Raw genomic sequence first — 18,080 nt, forward strand, 5'->3', positions numbered from 1 at the left:
AGGGAAACTGGGTGTCTGTTACCTTATCCCTGAGTGTAACATGTAGCTTCTAGAGTATAAAGTTGTGTTTTGTCTTTCAACAGTTTAAAACCATGTAGTTTCATCAAATTTTATTTTTATTTTTTTTTAACTTATAATAAATTAAGATCTTTTGTGTATGCACAGGAAGCTGATTTCTCAAGGACAACTTTAGCTTTTCTTGCTTTCTGGTACCATCTAATTTAGGTTTTCTAGATATATCATTTTCACTCAAAATATTTGCATTAAAGTCACTCAAAGAAATTGTTTCTTTCTAAATGAAACCATTTAATTTGCTGAAAGTTATGTCCATAATTTTACTATGTTCCATTAAAAGGTCACTTTTTTGTGCATGGCCTTTAGAGACAAGCCCCCCAAAATTTATAGAGCAATAGTTCTAAAAAATATATAGATTTATAAATATTTAATCAATATTTAATTTTTAAAATCGATATTTTTTATTAAATATAATAACAAATATTGTTGCTTTATTATGTTATAAGAAACATAATCCATTGTTATTTTTTGTTATTTTTTTAAGGGGGAAATCCTTTATCATGTACGCTATTATTTTTTCTTTCACAGTGATTTTAAAATAAATTCATGATCAAATTTACTGTTTTAACTCGATTTTTGTGTATAAAAAATCAAAAGTGTAAATACTTTTGCAAGATATTGTACTAAAAAAACATTTTTAAATCCTCATGAATATTTTTCTTGCCTTAGCCTGTTGTAATTGCTGTTTTTTCCTGTAGGCGGTGCCATTGAGTCATACTAAGCTCTGTGTCTCTTCCCGCTGAAGAAGAGCGCCAGCCTCCTTCAGCATCAGCATCAGTAGACACGTCTTCTCTCCCCGCTGCGGAATATCGGCCCGCTTTCAGACCCACCGAGCCATGGACAACTCCGGCAAAGAGAAGGAGGCCATGCAGCTGATGGCCGAGGCCGACAAGAAGGTCAAAGCGTCGGGCTCGTTCCTGGGAGGGATGTTCGGGTAAACGAAGCTCCCCCATCTGTTTACCAGCGTCTCATTTTGGGCGAAAGGGGGTAAGGGCGAGGGGGAGGGGGGCTTTGTGCACAGAGGGGCCCTCCGTTCATTTTAATAAGATCTTCGTTACGAAGATATTTAGATAACCTGAGCATATTAAGTTCCGTTTGGCAGCAGTGTGTGTATGTGTGTTTGGGAGGGGATAATTCTGCAGTTCCCGTGGTTACGATAATAGCTTAATGCGGATGGTGTCATGTGGAAGAGAGCGGGCTGGGATGGAGCGTGAGGCCGAGCTGAGGATGCAGGGAGCCGCGGAGGAGGAGGAGGAGGAGGAGGAAGATGGTTCTTTTTTTGTTTGTGTTTGAGGGCGGGAGCTGCAGGGGGCGGATGTTTGCGACAAAAGGAAATGAATTTCGCATGAGCTCATCAAATGGATAACGACTGACAATCACGAGTATTGGTTATTGATTTTTTAGCTTCCTGAGTTGTTCTTAAGATTTCCCAGGAATTCCGTTATTTTGCAGGAGAGATGGCTGGCATCAGATTAAGAGTATCATCTTGTTTTAATACTCATTTGATTCATTTATTGTTCAAAAATGTTTTGGAAATGAAATAATTTAGACACATTTTGTCACATAATAACCACACACTTCAGTGTATTTTATTGGGATTTTATGTGACAGACTGACAAAGTCAGTCGGATGGAGCTAAATAAAGAACAAGGAGAAGGTTCACAACCAGAATTACAGCGGAATTGTTTGGATCAAACCATTATCATGTGTCAGAATGGCCTAGTCAAGGTTCTGACCTAAAACTAACTGAGAATCTGTAACAATACTCCCTTCCTCCAGTCTGACTGCTACCCAAAAATCTTGGGCAATAATTTCAGTCTCTACATGTGCAACAATGGTGGAGACAAACATCAAACTATTAGCAGCTGTCATAGCAACAAAAGGTGGAATCACATATAACACAAAGAAGATCTTTTGAAATCTACTGCTGTACTGAGACACAAAGTGATCAAGTTTAGCGGGTATGAACACCCGAACAAGGCAACATGTCTTAGCTATATCTTTATATACCCCTAAAGACAATTCAGAGAGACCTATTCAGTTGACCTAACATCATGTTTCTGGACTGTGGAAAGAAGCTGGAGTTCCCAGAGAGATTGTTGTTATCTTCTATTCCTCAATCTGCTATTTGAGAACTGACCACAGTCTCACAGCACAGTTAAGATTAGGTTGAGTTTCTTGATCACTAAAGTCTTTTGCTTGAAAGTACACAGAAGGTTCCTTTGAAGGATCTGTTTCTGTCTAGACAAATTATTTTCCAGGTTTATTGGACGGAGTGATCCTGTCAGTCTCTTCTGCTGTTCAGTCTTGTACTTGGTGGAGAATTCCAGTCGGTCCTTGACATTTTTCTTAGATATAGGGGAATTCTTTGCGACCCCAAATTGTGAGAATGTCTGTGCTGATTCCCTTAAATCCTCTCACTGTCAATGTTGAGCAAGCTCTGCAGTGGTGGCAACCCAGCTCTGGATGTCATGTGGACACTTTCACATCCTTCGGATTGCGTGGTGCCCTGTTGTGCCTGTCTAAAAAAAAGACTCATCTTTAAAGCTTACGCAGCTCTTTGCAACAAATTAATGTGGATCTGATCAGTCTGTGATAACCTCAAGTTGCAAATTTTGCAAAACACCAAATTTGTTTCCGTGGCGACATTATGGTCACAACTGCTAAAAGTGTCCAGAATGCAAACAAGAAAAAAACAGACACGATTAAAACTTTGACTGATGCACAAGTTGTTGCTGTAATGAGGCAGTGTCCTAGAAAGTTGTGAATTGGGTCACATCTGTATTTTCCATCTGAGCACAAAACATGTTTATTTAATGAGCTGCTGCTGAGAATTAAGACGCTAATTCAGCCATGGGATCAAGTGGATCTGTAAAATGTATGGCGCTAGCAACAATTAAGATAGTAAAGATGTGGAACAAAGAATGGTCTTGTATTCTTGAAGGAACATTTATAAAATCCAACTTTCAATTTGAATGGACTCATTTCATTGAGTGGAGAAATCTGTTAAGATAAAACTTTAACAAAAATCCTTGCTGGCACATTCATAGATACCTTTATTGTCAGCATTTTGTACAGTCAGACCATAGAGAGATGGGGGAGTTGTGCTTTTTCTCTTTCCACAATCTTTCTAGTCATTTTTTACATACAGAAAAGGAAACAGAAGGCAGATTGTGACAGTTGTCAGTTATTTGTTTCACTGCAGAGATGTGATGTCCTGCAGATGCTAACATCAGTTGCTCAAAGGATTTCATGACCACAAGCATCAGTTCAACAAGTCTGTAGTCGTTTAATCCTGTTACGGTCCATTTTTGGGGGCGTGGGTTGATGGTAGAGTGCTTGAAATAGGAGGGAACCTCAGGAACCTCACACAGCTTCAGAGACTTGCTGAAGATCTGAGTGAGGATGGGGGCAAGTTGGTCACCACTGGCATTCAAACAGAAAATGGAAATTCCTGGAGTATTAACTTAGAAACAGTTCTTTAGCTTCTCACTGTAGTGTCTCTTAGCTGCCCGGATCTCCTTGGTCAGTTTGTTCCTGGCCTGCTCATACAGGATCCAGTCCCTCCTGATGTTAGACTCTTTGGTTTGACACAGTTTTAGCTGATGTGAAGTGAATCATGGTTTATTGCAGTGGTGGACACCACTAACTAAAAAGTTAGGTACATTAACTTGAGCTTACTAATTAGCATTTAAGTACTACATCAACATATTTAGCTGAAACTAATGCACTAAACTCAGCCTTGTTGATACTTACCATGTGTCAATGACGCATCATGTGTCAGCTACAACATACTGTATTACAAGTGATACTTGGTCAGGTTTAGGCTCCGGTTACCTCTTCATATAGGGACAAGTTGGAGCTTTATTTTTCTTAATAGATAAAGTCAGACCACAAATTTGTGTGCAGACAAATGCTACTTATACAGATGGTATATGGGTCATATCTCTACTTTTTAAGAGCTACTTTACCTCCTAATAGGATGAAAATGTTGCCTTGGTAAACAAAGTCTACTGGCTTGTGTGTTTTTGCTGGAGGGTCTGCTCATCTCCAGCTGTCCTCTGCAGTGAGACCTGCAGGCTCAGCTCTTTTTGGGGTTTTTTTTCCCCTCACTGGAGAACTGTGACACAAACATGAATCAGCACAAGCATGTGAATTGTTTTCTCCCTTTAAAACCTCATTTACAGTGTGATGTTAGCATAAAATGAGGTAATAATTGTGTTTTTTGTGGTCTGTTACAGGGGGAACCATAAGGTGGAGGACGCCTGCGAAATGTACGCGAGAGCAGCCAACATGTTTAAGATGGCAAAGAACTGGAGTGGTAGGTGGTGAGCTACACTGAAAAACAATCCATGTTAACAGCTAATGTGGAGGACAGTGTCCGCTCCAAATAAAGCAGCAAATAATAACTCATACTGAGTAAACTGTAGCTGATTAGATGTGCTTCCTGAACACCAAGTCTGACAATAAGAGATTTCTATTAGTTCATGAGTTTAGTTGTGAACGTTCCAACTATTAACTCTGTGCGTTCAGCTGCAGGGAACGCATTCTGCCAGGCTGCCCGGCTCCACATGCAGCTTCAGAACAAACTGGACTCCGCCACGAGCTTCGTTGATGCCGGCAACGCCTACAAGAAGGCCGACCCGCAGGGTGAGAGCCGCCACGGCAGGGTGTTTGGGTTTCATGAAACAGAGATGGGCTTAGATGTTGGACAGAAAGTTTAAATTTAGTCTCATCTGAACAGAGGACAATCTCCCACAACTTTAGTGGGAGACTGTCAATATATTATTTAACCAGGTTAGTTCCATTGACATCAGAGATCATTTTTACAATTGTGACCTGTCTAATCTACATGGCTCAGGTCAAACAGCAAACTGGATTCTTATGGTTCTGTCAGATGTTGTTGTAGAAGCTAACGCTGCTTCAAGCGCCTACACATCTTTCTCCTTGATCTGTCTGCTATGTTTCTTGGTCTTAATTAGGGATGAATTATGAATTATGAAATCAGTATGACGATATGTTGAGCAGTTCAGCTTGACAACGATAAACGGACAATGACCCCCAATTTATACTGCTTGTGTCTCCGCTTTGCCATGGAACAGACTACACAGTAATTATGCACATATTACAGTCAATAAGAGGGGCATGAGCATAATATATCTATACACAGCTACCAAAGACAAAAACAACTTTAAAAAAAAAAAAAACACCCAAAATACCGACATGGGTGCAGTTCTAAGTTTCTGTGTGGGTTAATTTTCGGTTTATCCCCCAGGCCTCGTCTTAGTGATTGTGTTTGTCTGCTAATGTTCTCTAACAAACCTTTGAGGCCTTCACACAACAATTTGATTCAACCTGAGTCTAGATTACACACACGTAGACTATCTTTATCAAGTAGTTATCTTCTGAAGGTAATAATTTGCACTTTATTTTATTTAGGCCAATCAGCCTAATCAAATAGTCTCACTAAATAGGGCGCTTGATCTGTTGTTGTACCAAGCTGAGCCGCAGCAGAACGTACCAATCCTGCACACAACGTTTGAAAAAATTTGGATTTTTCTGAAAACAAGTTAATTTTTGTGCCAATGTCAATGTCAATGTCAAATTTATTTATATAGCACCTTACAGCAGACAAGACTGCACCAAAGTGCTGCACAAAATAACAACACAAAAACAACAACACAATGACAAAACAGAACACACATCATTTAAATGCCAAAGAGTAAAAATGAGTTTTAAGAAGCGATTTAAAATGGTCCAGGCTGTGGGCAGATCTAATCTGGAAAGGTAAGTTATTCCATAAAACAGGAGCAGCAACAGAAAAAGCTCGATCTCCTTTCCTCTTAAGTCGAGTTCGAGGAACTGTAAGTAATAACTGATTATTTGATCGTAGCGTTCTGGACACAGACTGGAAATTTAAAAGGTCCCGAAGTAAACCTTTTAGCCAAAGTAAAATAAACTTCACAAAACTTGTATGACTGTAACGGCTAAAAGCAGATTCTAAGGCTTTACAAAGAGACAGAGTCTGAGTTTGGCTGTAATTTATTATGCAAATTTAGTTTTACGTTCCAGAAGGAAGCATTGGGACGTTTTCTACCATTCCCATCCCAGCATCGTCGGTTACTGGCTTGTCATTCAACTCTTGAGTGCAGGTGTGTGAAGCATTAAAATGGGTCAAAGTGTCGCTCGAGGAAAAGGGATATCTAGGTTTCTTCATGAGGCGCTTAATGAAGCAGTGTAGGTTAGCAGGTTAACAGTCACAGAGGAAGCAAACCGAGATAAAAACCTTTAATTTTATTTAATAGACTCAGAAAGACTTCATAAGCGTTTCCTCTCCTTTCTACCCGTCTCTCTTTCCAGAGGCCATCAACTGTCTAAACCAGGCCATTGACATCTACACTGACATGGTAAGCACTGCTGATTCCTCTGTGTGGGACTCAGACCTTTGAATAAAACATAATATGCGTGTGTTTGTGTTGTTGTACCAGGGCCGGTTTACCATCGCAGCCAAACATCATATCACCATAGCAGAGGTTTATGAATCTGAGCTGGTGGATATTGAAAAGGTAAAATGATATTTTTTTCTTCCTGATATAAACCTGACGTGACATTTGTATTAAGCAAACTAACTGAATGTGATTGTGTTTGTTCAGGCCATTGCTCACTATGAGCAGGCAGCAGATTATTACAAGGGAGAGGAGTCAAACAGGTAAACATGTTAATAATAAATGTCAAATAAACAGAACACACATGGCAAACACGCACACACTCACACACACACACACAGTGCCCTGGATTAGTATCTAGATATCTTGTTGTATGTTTTTTGGTTGATACTGAGATTTTACAATGCTTTCATCAATAGAGTAATTCATTCAGGTGATGTCCAGTTCAACAGATGAGGAACTGCATATATTCAGTGTTTCTCTAGTCTGGTCATTGCCTCCCTCTGCCATTCAGCTCGATTCAAATCTCCCTTCACACCACAGTCTGGGCTTTCTCCCATTGAAGGGAATGTCTCTGGTAGAATGTCATCCTGTCCAATCAGCGAATAGAAAGAGAAGTTGTGAATATTGACATTGATTTGCTGCACTGTTTTAGAATTGTAGCCTGTCTGTAGCTTCAGCAATGATTTTGGAAGAAGTAAATGAAGACGTTTGGTCTGTGTTGGTCACGCCTCCAAATATTGAATGAACATGAACAGCCACATCGTTCAAATCTCTTTGCAGAGGAGGACGGTTGTTTACAGCCATCCATGCATTTTTCAGTAAGCTTCATAGTGTTGGCCAAATGCTAGCGATTTGGATAAAATTTAATGTAATTACGAGAAATGGCCAAAGGATGGCAGTGTTGGGTGAAAAATCTATCATGAGCATGGAGAGCAATAGAAAGTGTTTAAATAGAATAGACGTAGATCTGTGGTGGTGCTCTGGATTCTTGAGAACCACAGGAATCCAGGTAGATATTCTTGATTCCTGGACATCACCTCCCTGGTGGTTAGGATGCCTGAGCCACATCAACTGGTGCCTCTCCATGGGCAGATGCAGCCGCTCTACTCTGATGGAGCGTCTGATCCTATCTCTAAGGGAGAGCCTAGATTCCCTGCAGAGGAAACTCATCTCCGCTTGTATCCACAATCTAGTTCTATCAGTCACTTCCCAAAGGAATGTAGATTGACTGGCCAAGTCTTTCTTCATCTCAAATAACCAGTGCAGTCAATGCTCACATCACTGCCAGCAGTAGATGGTTACATTTTTTACAATCTATGCAACAAACTTTTACCTCTGGGGTGGTATTTCATATGAAAACTAGCTCTGAAACAAACGATAATGAGGTTGTCAGCGTTGCTTACACACTTCTACAGATCTATCACAGCAGTAGCTACTGAATAAAGATACAGAGTGATGAAGATTTCAGCACGAAAGGCAGACTACTGTGTTCCACTGATGAAGCAACAAGTTGTCTTTGTGTTTCAGCTCAGCTAACAAATGTCTTCTGAAGGTCGGACACTACAGCGCTCAACTGGAACAGTATCAGAAAGCCATCGAAATCTACGAACAGGTACCCAGCAGGGAGTAGTTCTTCATCCGCTTTGGGATTGTAGTTATGTTCGGGTGTGTTTAGATAAAGATATAAAAAATGGAATATGTTTGTGTGTGCGTGTGTGTTTCAGGTTGCTATGAGCACTATGGACAATCCTCTGCTGAAGTACAATGCCAAAGAGTATTTCTTCAAAGCGTCATTATGTCACTTCATAGTGGATGAGCTTAATGCTAAGGTAACACACTTCTGTCCATGTTCGGTTGTTCCACTGCTTCAGCTTTCAAGTGTTCAGTGTTAGCAGCTAGCTTACCTGAGCCTTGTGTTTTCCAGTTGGCCATAGAGAAGTATGAAGAGATGTTTCCAGCTTTCTCAGACTCAAGAGAGCTCAAACTGCTAAAGGTATGTGCCTTTCCTCATAAAAGGAAACATGCCTAAACATTTTCAAAGTAAGCAACATGCTAAAGCTCTAAGCAAAAAATTAACTGCTATTAGCGCATTAACGGATTAGTGCCCACCACTGGGAAAGCTTCTTTTTTCCATGGTTGCATCGTATTTCACTTTGCTGTGAAAGTAACGTTCCAAATTTCATTTGAACAGAAACTCCTTGAGGCCCACGAGGAACAGAACAGCGAGGCGTTCACAGAGGCTGTGAAGGAGTTTGACTCCGTGTCCCGTCTGGACCAGTGGCTGACCACAATGCTGCTCCGCATCAAAAAGACCATCCAGGGAGATGCTGGAGACTTAAAGTAGAGAAACATCAGAGAAGGGGAGAGAGAAAAAAACCAGGATGGTGGAGAAAAGTGGCAGAAAAGTGAATGGGGTTGAGGGAGGGAGGGATGGTGGCATTGAGAGAGTTTACAAATGTACATATCAGTCTGCATGTGACCCCAGTCAAATTAGCACCTCCTTTAAATCCCATTAAAGCACCCTGTGTCCCCCGTCCCACAGTATTGCTCCGTAACACTGGACAGAATTTCACTAAAAGAAACAAAGTGGGAAGATAATGTGTGTGTGCAGCAGAGAAAATGTGTGTGTGTGTTCACTCCAGTAGGATCAAATCTACTTTTTGATGAAGTGTGCATATATATATGATACTGAAAAATATAGAAATGCTATTTAAGAAATTGTTCATATTTATTGTCAATACTGAAGATATTGTTTGTTATTGTGCTCAGTGTTAAAATCTGTCTAAATATTTTAGGTATCAGCCCTCTGTAATCTCCTCTTCTGTTTTCCTTCTGGCTTCACGCCACATCTGCGTTAGTAAAATCCCACCCTGTGATTGGTCGACTCTTGTGAGGGCGGAGCAATTAGTTAACAGCTAGTTTCTGTTGCTGCCTTCTTTGTGCATGTCTGCGTTGACCTAAATGTTCTGTGTTGTGCTATCATGTAAAAACCTGTGTAGCCTGATACATTTATGTGAAATCAGTAAATATGTACCTCAGATATTGAGCTGAAATAAAACATCATCACTCTACATGTCGGTATTTATTCAGCAAGCAGATGAAATTGACTGTATTTAATATGTAACAATGCACCTTTAGCCAGCGCCTGTTCACTGAATGTTGTCTATTAGGAGTTCTGGATTTAACATAGTTCCTCATATAACATCTGCATTACACATATATAGCTACATTTGGGTAGTAAAAAAAAAAACAAAAACAAACTACACATCGATTTGAAAACAAAATCTCCACAATAAAACGTGGTAGGATTATGGTGTTGGGATGTTTTTCTTCTCAGAAGTAAGAATTCTAGACAAAGATGATTTACAAACAGATGGAAATAAATAATTCAGATCAATTCCGTTTATTTATATAGTACCAATTTACAATAAATATCACTTGAAGACATCTTAAAACAACAACTTTGCCCACTAACAAAGAATGGTGCAGGTGCACCTTAGTTGTGAGACAGAATCTTAAAAAACATCCAGAATATTACATTATTTGATTCCTGACATTGATTTCTTACACTTAAAGTGCAATATTGCAGGCCAGTCATTTTTTCCCTGATATTCAATTTTATATGTACCTGTAGCTAATTCAATTTCCTTTTGGGATCAAAGTATTTTTGAATTGAAGCGATTGAAATGATACCAGGAGGAGTTTTCCGCATTTTGAAATATGTGCGATTAATTGCATTTGTTGTAACTGCAGACCTTATAAAAACTATTTTGCAATAAAACATTTTTTTAAATAATTTATTTAAAATATGTATTGAAATAACGTCTTTAATAAATTGACTCAATATGTGATGAACCGAAATCGGTTAACCTTTTAAATGAGTGTTTTTACATGTCTAGTAGGTACCTAGTCTGTTCATAAAGTGCGACTTTGATAACGAAAATCAGACATATAGGATTAAAATTACATGGGAACAAATATGGACGGAACACTCGGACTTTTTTCCCCCGAACACCTTCACGAATTCTGCGACACTTCCGGTGCATGGCGGTTTCTCGTAGCATTCTGCATTTTGTTGGCTGTTAATTTTTATATCACAGGATTGACGTTCCTCAGCTAAGGACTTGTGAGAAGAGCTGATTATTCCAGTTGTTGAAGGGAAACAAACGAGCGCGCCGTCAAGATGCCGCGAATTATGATAAAAGGAGGCGTTTGGCGCAACACTGAGGTACGGTGTTTACATGGTTAGCCTGAAGCTAACTGCTGTTACCCTGAACCAATGGCTAAAGTTAGCATGGAGCTAGACGTTAATATAACGGTATTCTGCTCAAATAGCAACTTTATTTTATCTGCGTCTATGCAATATAAACAGTTTAGTTACTTGAGAGGCGCAGCTTGTGTGTTATTGACCTGATAACTTGTTATCCAGCTGGTTAAAAGCGATAACGTCATTAGCAAACAGCCTGCAACACTTAGCGGTGTTTCATCTCGAGGAAAACTTAATAATATAGATAAATATTTTTTTTTAAAAACCTACGTTTTTGTATATTTTTTTAGCATTACTCTTAAAATGTTTTATCATCTGCCATAACCTAAAATACTCAATATTATAGAGTTTGTTGGCTACCTTAAGTTTCAGGCAGCATTACATTGAACACAGAAAAACAGTGGATTCATTCAGGCATTGTGACAGACTGCCTTTCTTAGTCCCCTTCAGATAATTTCCCATTTAATTATTTATTTTTAATAATTTAGCCAATAAGAGGAACCTTTTTGTGTCAAATCCTCAGGGTTGCCAGATCTGATTGTTTCCAGCCCAAACACAACGTCAACCAGTCAACCAGCTCAAATCTCATTTTTGTCCATTTGTGTTCTCGCCTGTATAATAACTAAACTCCATTTGGGGTGTTTACGGTTGACATTGTGGTGACTCTTGATGATGCAATTACTATTAATTATTTACATTAATTTTGAAAAGCGTAGATTCTGTCAAGCTGTACACGTTCTAAACATTTTTAAATAAATTATCTTTTCTGCCACACAATAACTATTTTCATAGATTTTTCCAGTCTATTGTATGAATAGAAATGTCATACTTGGGCAGCCCAAATTTGAACAGCCTGTCCAAAGATGTTTTTTCAAGTCCAACCTCTTAGAAGCCCAATTGGGTGGAAACCCATCCAATCTGGCAACACTCCACATCTAAGCATAGTTTTACAATCTAGAAATTCTTTTTTTTATTTTTCGTGTCACAATTAACTTTATTTGTCATTGTGCTGGATATGGAAGTTAATTTGACTGATTATTTGTGTTTGTAGGATGAAATCCTCAAGGCGGCGGTGATGAAATATGGGAAGAATCAGTGGTCACGTATCGCCTCGCTGCTCCATCGAAAGTCTGCCAAACAGTGCAAGGCCCGTTGGTGAGTCCTGACGCATGAATTACTAAAAGATGCACTTTAATCATGTTTTACTGTAGGTGGGTGTTACCAGCATTCTTCAGTGGAGCTGACTTGTTTAAATCTGAATCGTAAAGCCTGGCTTTGCTTCTTCCTGCAGGTACGAGTGGCTGGATCCCAGCATCAAGAAGACAGAATGGTCCAGAGAGGAAGAGGAGAAGCTGCTTCACCTGGCCAAGTTGATGCCCACTCAGTGGAGGACCATCGCTCCCATCATCGGCCGCACCGCTGCCCAGTGTCTGGAGCATTACGAATATCTGCTGTACGACGTTTTTTACACATTTTTACGCTAAATTCAAACCAAATCAGACTACCTGTGGTTTGGAATATTCTATCCATCACAATCAGGATGAATGTGGGTCATAGGTGTGATTTTGTGTTTGTTCAGAGACAAAGCCGCCCAGAGGGAGAATGAGGAAGAGGTGGGAGACGATCCCCGGAAGTTAAAACCAGGAGAGATCGATCCAAATCCCGAGACCAAACCTGCCAGGCCTGACCCGGTGGACATGGACGAAGGTGGCCGACGCTCAGGGATTGGATCTGCTCTGGTAGCTGGCTCGGCGCGTTAATGTTTGTCTGTGTTTCTGGTTGCAGATGAGCTGGAGATGCTGTCGGAGGCCAGAGCTCGTCTGGCCAACACTCAGGGCAAAAAAGCGAAGAGAAAAGCCAGAGAGAAACAGCTGGAGGAAGCCAGGTTCTAACATCTTTGTGTTTTCAGTTATTAAATAAACTCACAGCTGAGTGATTTCAGTCTCAGGAGAATGTCTAAAAAAAATAAAAATAATTTTCTCTTTACTGCAGACGATTGGCTGCTCTGCAGAAACGCAGGGAGCTGAGAGCGGCGGGTATCAACGTCCAGAAGAAGAGGAAGAAGAAGAGAGGAGTGGACTACAACGCTGAGATCCCCTTTGAGAAAAAACCTGCAGCGGTATTTGATCATGGATTAGCAGAACATGTTGATTCATACGTTCACAATGAGGAAGAGGTGAGAGACGATGAGACAAGCTCATTGGTTTATTTTTGTTTACATAGGGTTTCTATGACACCAGCATGGAGCAATATGATGCTCTAGAACCGAACTTTAAACGGCTCAGACAGCAGCACCTGGACGGAGAACTCCGCAAGTCAGTAACGTTCAAATTTGTTCTCGCGCATCAGTTGAAGCGTTTACAGATAAAAACTAATGTGTGGTTGGTTGGTTGGTTGTAGTGAACGGGAGGAGAGGGATAGGAAGAAGGATAAACAGAAGATCAAGAAAAAGAAAGAGAGCGATCTGCCGTCTGCCATCCTGCAGACCAGCGGAGTGGCCGAGTTCACCAAGAAACGCTCCAAACTGGTCCTACCTGCACCACAGGTACAGAGCAGCGCATCGTCACACAGCTGCATGCAGTGCATTGCTGGAGAGCAGCATTCTGAATGATCGTTTTTAGATTCTAAACAAACCACTTCAGTTGCTTCATCCATCTGCACTCTTAGATCAGTGATGCTGAGTTGGAGGAAGTGGTGAAAATGGGCGTGGCCAGCGAGGTGGCTCGTCAGGCGGCCGAGGAGAGTGAAGGCGGGAACTCGGCCTCCTCCACCCTGCTGTCAGAGTACAGCGTCACCAACAACATGAGCACAGGACTCCGCACCCCGCGGACCCCTGCTGCCCAGGACAGGATACTGCAGGTGAATCACGGAGCTTTTACTCCTGGTCATTGTTTGTTTGTGTGCCTCTTGTTGCCATAGAAACAAATCCTTACTTACAAGGACTGACGGGAAAAATAAAAGCAAAATTAGAGTTCTTATTTCTTTAATTGACCTAAAATATTTGTCTCATTTGTAGTTTGCTTGTTTTGTTTCATATTTGTTTTGTTTCATATTTGTCATATTTAACTGGGCGGTTCTGTGTGTTTTCTCTGTCAGGAAGCACAGAACCTGATGGCTCTGACCAACATCGACACGCCGCTGAAGGGAGGCCTCAACACGCCGCTGCACGAGAGCGACTTCAGCGGCGTGACGCCCCAGAGACAGCAGGTCCAAACGCCCAACACGGTGCTCAGCACCCCGTTCAGGTAGAGGCAGCCATCACACAGCACACACAGCTGCCTAATGACATTAAGTAAGAGTCAATCCAACCACAGATTACTTAAGAGCCATTTTGTCTACCAACTTGCATCTCATCTCTTGAACATTCCCATCCAACCTGAAGTATGGCGTCACATTCCTGCCAAAAACAATCACAAATTGCTGATTGCGAAAGGTTTTGCAGTAACTCTTACAAGTGATTTGATTGGCCAGACTTTCAGCTCAAATCCAGCGTCAGTCAGCACAGAACTCTGTCTGATAGACAGGATGAAGGAAAAATCAACAAACTTGACTTTTTCTTACCTTCTTATTCTTTGTTGTCCTTCTATGTTGTCTTCTTCTTTTATTCTTTGAATCCACATTTCTTCTTCTTCTCATATTACTATGCTTTACTTCACCACTGAAGGCAAGTTACTTAGAATTTTGTAGGACTTTTTTCCAGCGGCTCATTACTTCATTTTAAAGATGATGGCAGTTTAGAAGCAGAGTCTAAACTGTCGACTCCTTATTTTGCTTCAGGTAAATGTTGAGAAATGGCGGAAAAGTTTCTTTTTTCACGTCTCATTTGTTTTGTTTTCTTCTGATGAACTCGACGTCCTGGCCTTCATGGTCCCCTTTGCTCCTCCAGAACCCCCGGACCGGGCCAGGCCTCTGACGGGATGACCCCTCTGGCAGGGGGGATGACCCCTCGGGGTACTCCGGGGTTGACCCCTGGCCGCACGCCTCTGAGGGACAAACTGAACATCAACACAGAGGATCAGCTGGCAGACCCGGCGTTCGCCAAACACGTGGTAAAAAAACCCGAAAAAACACGAGCCTCTTAAAACATTGATTCTGTTATGAGTTTTCACATTATGTCGTATTACAACCGTAAAGTTTGATCAATTTTATTGGGAATTTCTGTGATTAAACCGACACTAAGTTGGTCTTTCTCATATAATCAAGAAAAATAAAGCTTCTGTTTGCAACCTCACAAATAACAACCTGTCACAATAAATTCTACTGAATGATAAATTGTCCAGTAATTATCACAATAAACAATAAAATTGATGTTTGTGGACTACTGTCAGGTATTATGTAATTATATAAATATGAAATATGAATTTGTCGCCTCAAAAACCAATAAACTTTTTATTTTGTAAAGAACACTTCACCCTATACCTGGAAGACACTTTAAATAAATATCCAAAATAAAATGGAAATAAAACCACACTCAACTGAAACGGCAAATAAAATGAATCATGAAGTCTCTAAACAAAATTATCACGATCATTTTAATTAATCATGTGGTTATGATAAATTAATAATTGATTAATTGCTTATTGAATCTGGCTTATTTGCAAAATATAAATGACTTCTAGGGGTGTGAATACTTTAACGTGTGAGTGATTGAATTAATTTGCCCGCAGTAGGAAGTTTATTTGTTGGGAAAAACAACATGGAGACTAAAGGTTGTATGTTTACTTGTTACAGCAGAAGGAAAGCCTGCAGCAGCTGAGACAAGGCCTGATGTCACTTCCTGTCCCCAAGAACGACTTTGAGATCGTTCTTCCTGAGAACGCAGAGAAAGAACTGGAAGAGACGGAGATGGAGAGCGGATTCGTGGAGGACTCTGCGGACATAGAGGCACGCAAACAGGTATACTGCAGAAACACACAAAGGATTTGATGAAATTCAGATTTTTGACTCTGTTTTATTCAAATCTGCCGATTTGTTTCAATCAGGCTCAACGGGACGCAGAAAGAGAGAAGGAGCTGAAACTTCGGCACACGTCTGTTCAGAGGAACCTCCCCAGGCCCACTGAGGTTTGGTTTGATTAGTTATTTAAATGACTGATTAGTGAAGGTTTAGTTTTATCTTTGTAAGCTGCTTTGGCATTATAAATGTGCGGGTTTGACTTCCGGACCCGACGATATTTGCCGCATGTCTTTCCCCCTTTCCTGTCAGCCTACTGTCATATAAGGGACACTAGAGCCCACAAAAGAAAACAAAAAACAATCATCATCCTCCTACCACTTCCTGTCTTTGTCTTTGCCTGCATGTGAACCTAGATCTGTTTATGGTGCAGGTTAACGTGTCAGTGCTCCGCCCTGCGTCCATGGAGCCGCTCACCAACCTGCAGGTGGCCGAGGAGCTCATCAAACAGGAAATGATCACCATGCTGCACCACGACTGCCTGCACCACCCCTCATCTAGTGCGGTCACTCAGCTGCAGCGCGGCAAAACCAAGGGTCCCGCTTCTACGTCCAACAACGCCTCACACATCTCTTACCTGGAAACCCATCCCTACAAGCCCATCAGCACGGAGGAGATGGAACAGGTCAGACACACCACTGTCTGCAGATGTTCCACCCAACTCATTTAAAGCTCATTTAAACTGATGCCACACATGTTGATGAATAGGCGAAAGCGATCCTGACTGCAGAGATGGAGGTGGTGAAGGCAGGAATGGGCCACGGAGATCTCAGCATGGAGGCCTACATCCAGGTGTGGGAGGAATGCTACGGACAGGTAAGAACAAATGATTACGGTAGAACTTGGCAAATGAAATGTTGGTCTAAATCCATCCTCTAAATCCTCTGATTTTGTCTTCAGTGTGAGGGTCTTCAATGTTTTAGTTATTTTATGTTTTTTGCCTTTAAATACACATTAACATGAATAACAATTAATTAAATTGAGACATGCAAGGGTGTGATCACATGGTTTTGTTGTATTGGTAATTTAATGTTTTAACAGAAATAAAAGGCGGTTAAAATATATATTGAATTTAGATGCAATACTGAATTACACCTCAGGGTGGCGGTGCTTGCGTAAGATGGTTTTGCGCAGTTAGCTGAATTTCAAGAACGTTTTAAACTTAAAATAAAAAACAGCATTATTTGTATTGAGTTCACAGTAATATGATGTGCTTTAGTAAAAAAAAAAAAAATTATATACAGATATAGTTAATTGGGGGTCTCAGGTTAAAAAATGTTGAAGACTACTGCTCTAGAGTCTTCACCCTGACTCAGTTTTATCATTCTAAAGTTTTAGAGCAGTAAAACATGTTGGTCCTGCTGCACAGGTCCTGTATCTGGCTGGTCAGAACCGGTACACTCGAGCTAACCTGGCATCAAAGAAAGATCGAATCGAAAGTCTGGAGAAGAAACTAGAGGTAAAGTGGAGAACATTTTGAGGAGTCTTGTTGGTTTTCTTTTATTCTGTGCTGCTCTGTATGTGATCCAGACACTGACATCCCAGTACTTGTGAACCCTCCAGGTGAACCGAGGCCACATGACAGCAGAGGCTCGAAGAGCAGCTAAACTGGAGAAGAAGCTGAAAATTCTGCTGGGAGGTTTCCAGTCCAGAGCGCTGGGGCTCCTTAAGCAGCATAATGAACTCTGGGAGCAGGTACTGACAGGATTTTACACCAGCAGATTGTTGGTCTTAGGGGGACTCAGTATGTAGTTTGCAGGAATGTAATGTCTGTGTTGTCCACTAGGTGGAGCAAGCAGCCACCGAGCTGCAGACTTTCAATCAGCTGAAGCAACAAGAGGATTTGGCGATTCCTAGGAGACAAGCGGTAATGCATTAAACACTTTCAGTGATTTTGGTTTTTCAATTAGTTGTAGAAAGTGAAGGTTACAGCTACATGGTAATAATTACTAAGATGAAACCTGCTGTGTTTTTCAGGCTCTGCGGGAAGATGTGGACCGGCAGATGGAGCGAGAGAAAGAACTTCAGCAGAGATATGGAGAGCTGCTGATGGAGAGGGAGTCTCTGCTCAGCGGCACGCAGAAGTTCTGAGCAACACATTCAATCTGAAACCAATCATAGGGACTCTAATGTAAAACATAACCTTCCACATCGTCGTATTGAACAGTTGTTTTTTTTGTTTTTTCCTGATCATCGCTTCAAACCTCTGAGAAGCTCTGCCTCTATGTGCTGATGTTGCTGTGATGCCCCAAGCTGCGTTTTGAGCATGTTCAATAGTCGTCATCTCTTTACTAGTGACCAATAAAGTTTTTCATCAATCAAACCCATAAGTCCTT

At 40.9% G+C, this 18,080-nt stretch overlaps 2 protein-coding genes across 2 annotated transcripts; both read left to right on the forward strand.

Moving 5' to 3' along the window:
* Window positions 1–793: 793 nt before the first annotated feature.
* LOC102217296 (beta-soluble NSF attachment protein) lies at window positions 794–9,595 on the forward strand. The gene is made up of 10 exons (XM_005810394.2): window positions 794–1,009; window positions 4,317–4,396; window positions 4,609–4,725; window positions 6,436–6,482; window positions 6,564–6,641; window positions 6,729–6,784; window positions 8,052–8,136; window positions 8,249–8,353; window positions 8,449–8,517; window positions 8,716–9,595. The coding sequence occupies exons 1-10, from the start codon at window positions 912–914 to the stop codon at window positions 8,866–8,868; spliced, it is 888 nt and encodes a 295-aa protein (XP_005810451.1). The 5' UTR covers window positions 794–911; the 3' UTR covers window positions 8,869–9,595.
* A 940-nt stretch (window positions 9,596–10,535) lies between these two features.
* Window positions 10,536–18,067, forward strand: cdc5l (cell division cycle 5 like). The gene is made up of 19 exons (XM_005810391.2): window positions 10,536–10,752; window positions 11,843–11,946; window positions 12,083–12,244; window positions 12,371–12,498; window positions 12,577–12,676; window positions 12,784–12,910; window positions 13,015–13,106; window positions 13,192–13,336; window positions 13,459–13,650; window positions 13,888–14,036; window positions 14,678–14,840; window positions 15,523–15,687; window positions 15,774–15,854; window positions 16,118–16,369; window positions 16,453–16,560; window positions 17,114–17,203; window positions 17,308–17,439; window positions 17,531–17,611; window positions 17,722–18,067. The coding sequence occupies exons 1-19, from the start codon at window positions 10,708–10,710 to the stop codon at window positions 17,833–17,835; spliced, it is 2,430 nt and encodes an 809-aa protein (XP_005810448.1). The 5' UTR covers window positions 10,536–10,707; the 3' UTR covers window positions 17,836–18,067.
* The last annotated feature ends 13 nt before the right edge of the window (window positions 18,068–18,080 follow it).

This window comes from Xiphophorus maculatus, chromosome 22 (assembly GCF_002775205.1).
Source record: "Xiphophorus maculatus strain JP 163 A chromosome 22, X_maculatus-5.0-male, whole genome shotgun sequence".
Lineage (NCBI taxonomy): Eukaryota > Metazoa > Chordata > Actinopteri > Cyprinodontiformes > Poeciliidae > Xiphophorus > Xiphophorus maculatus.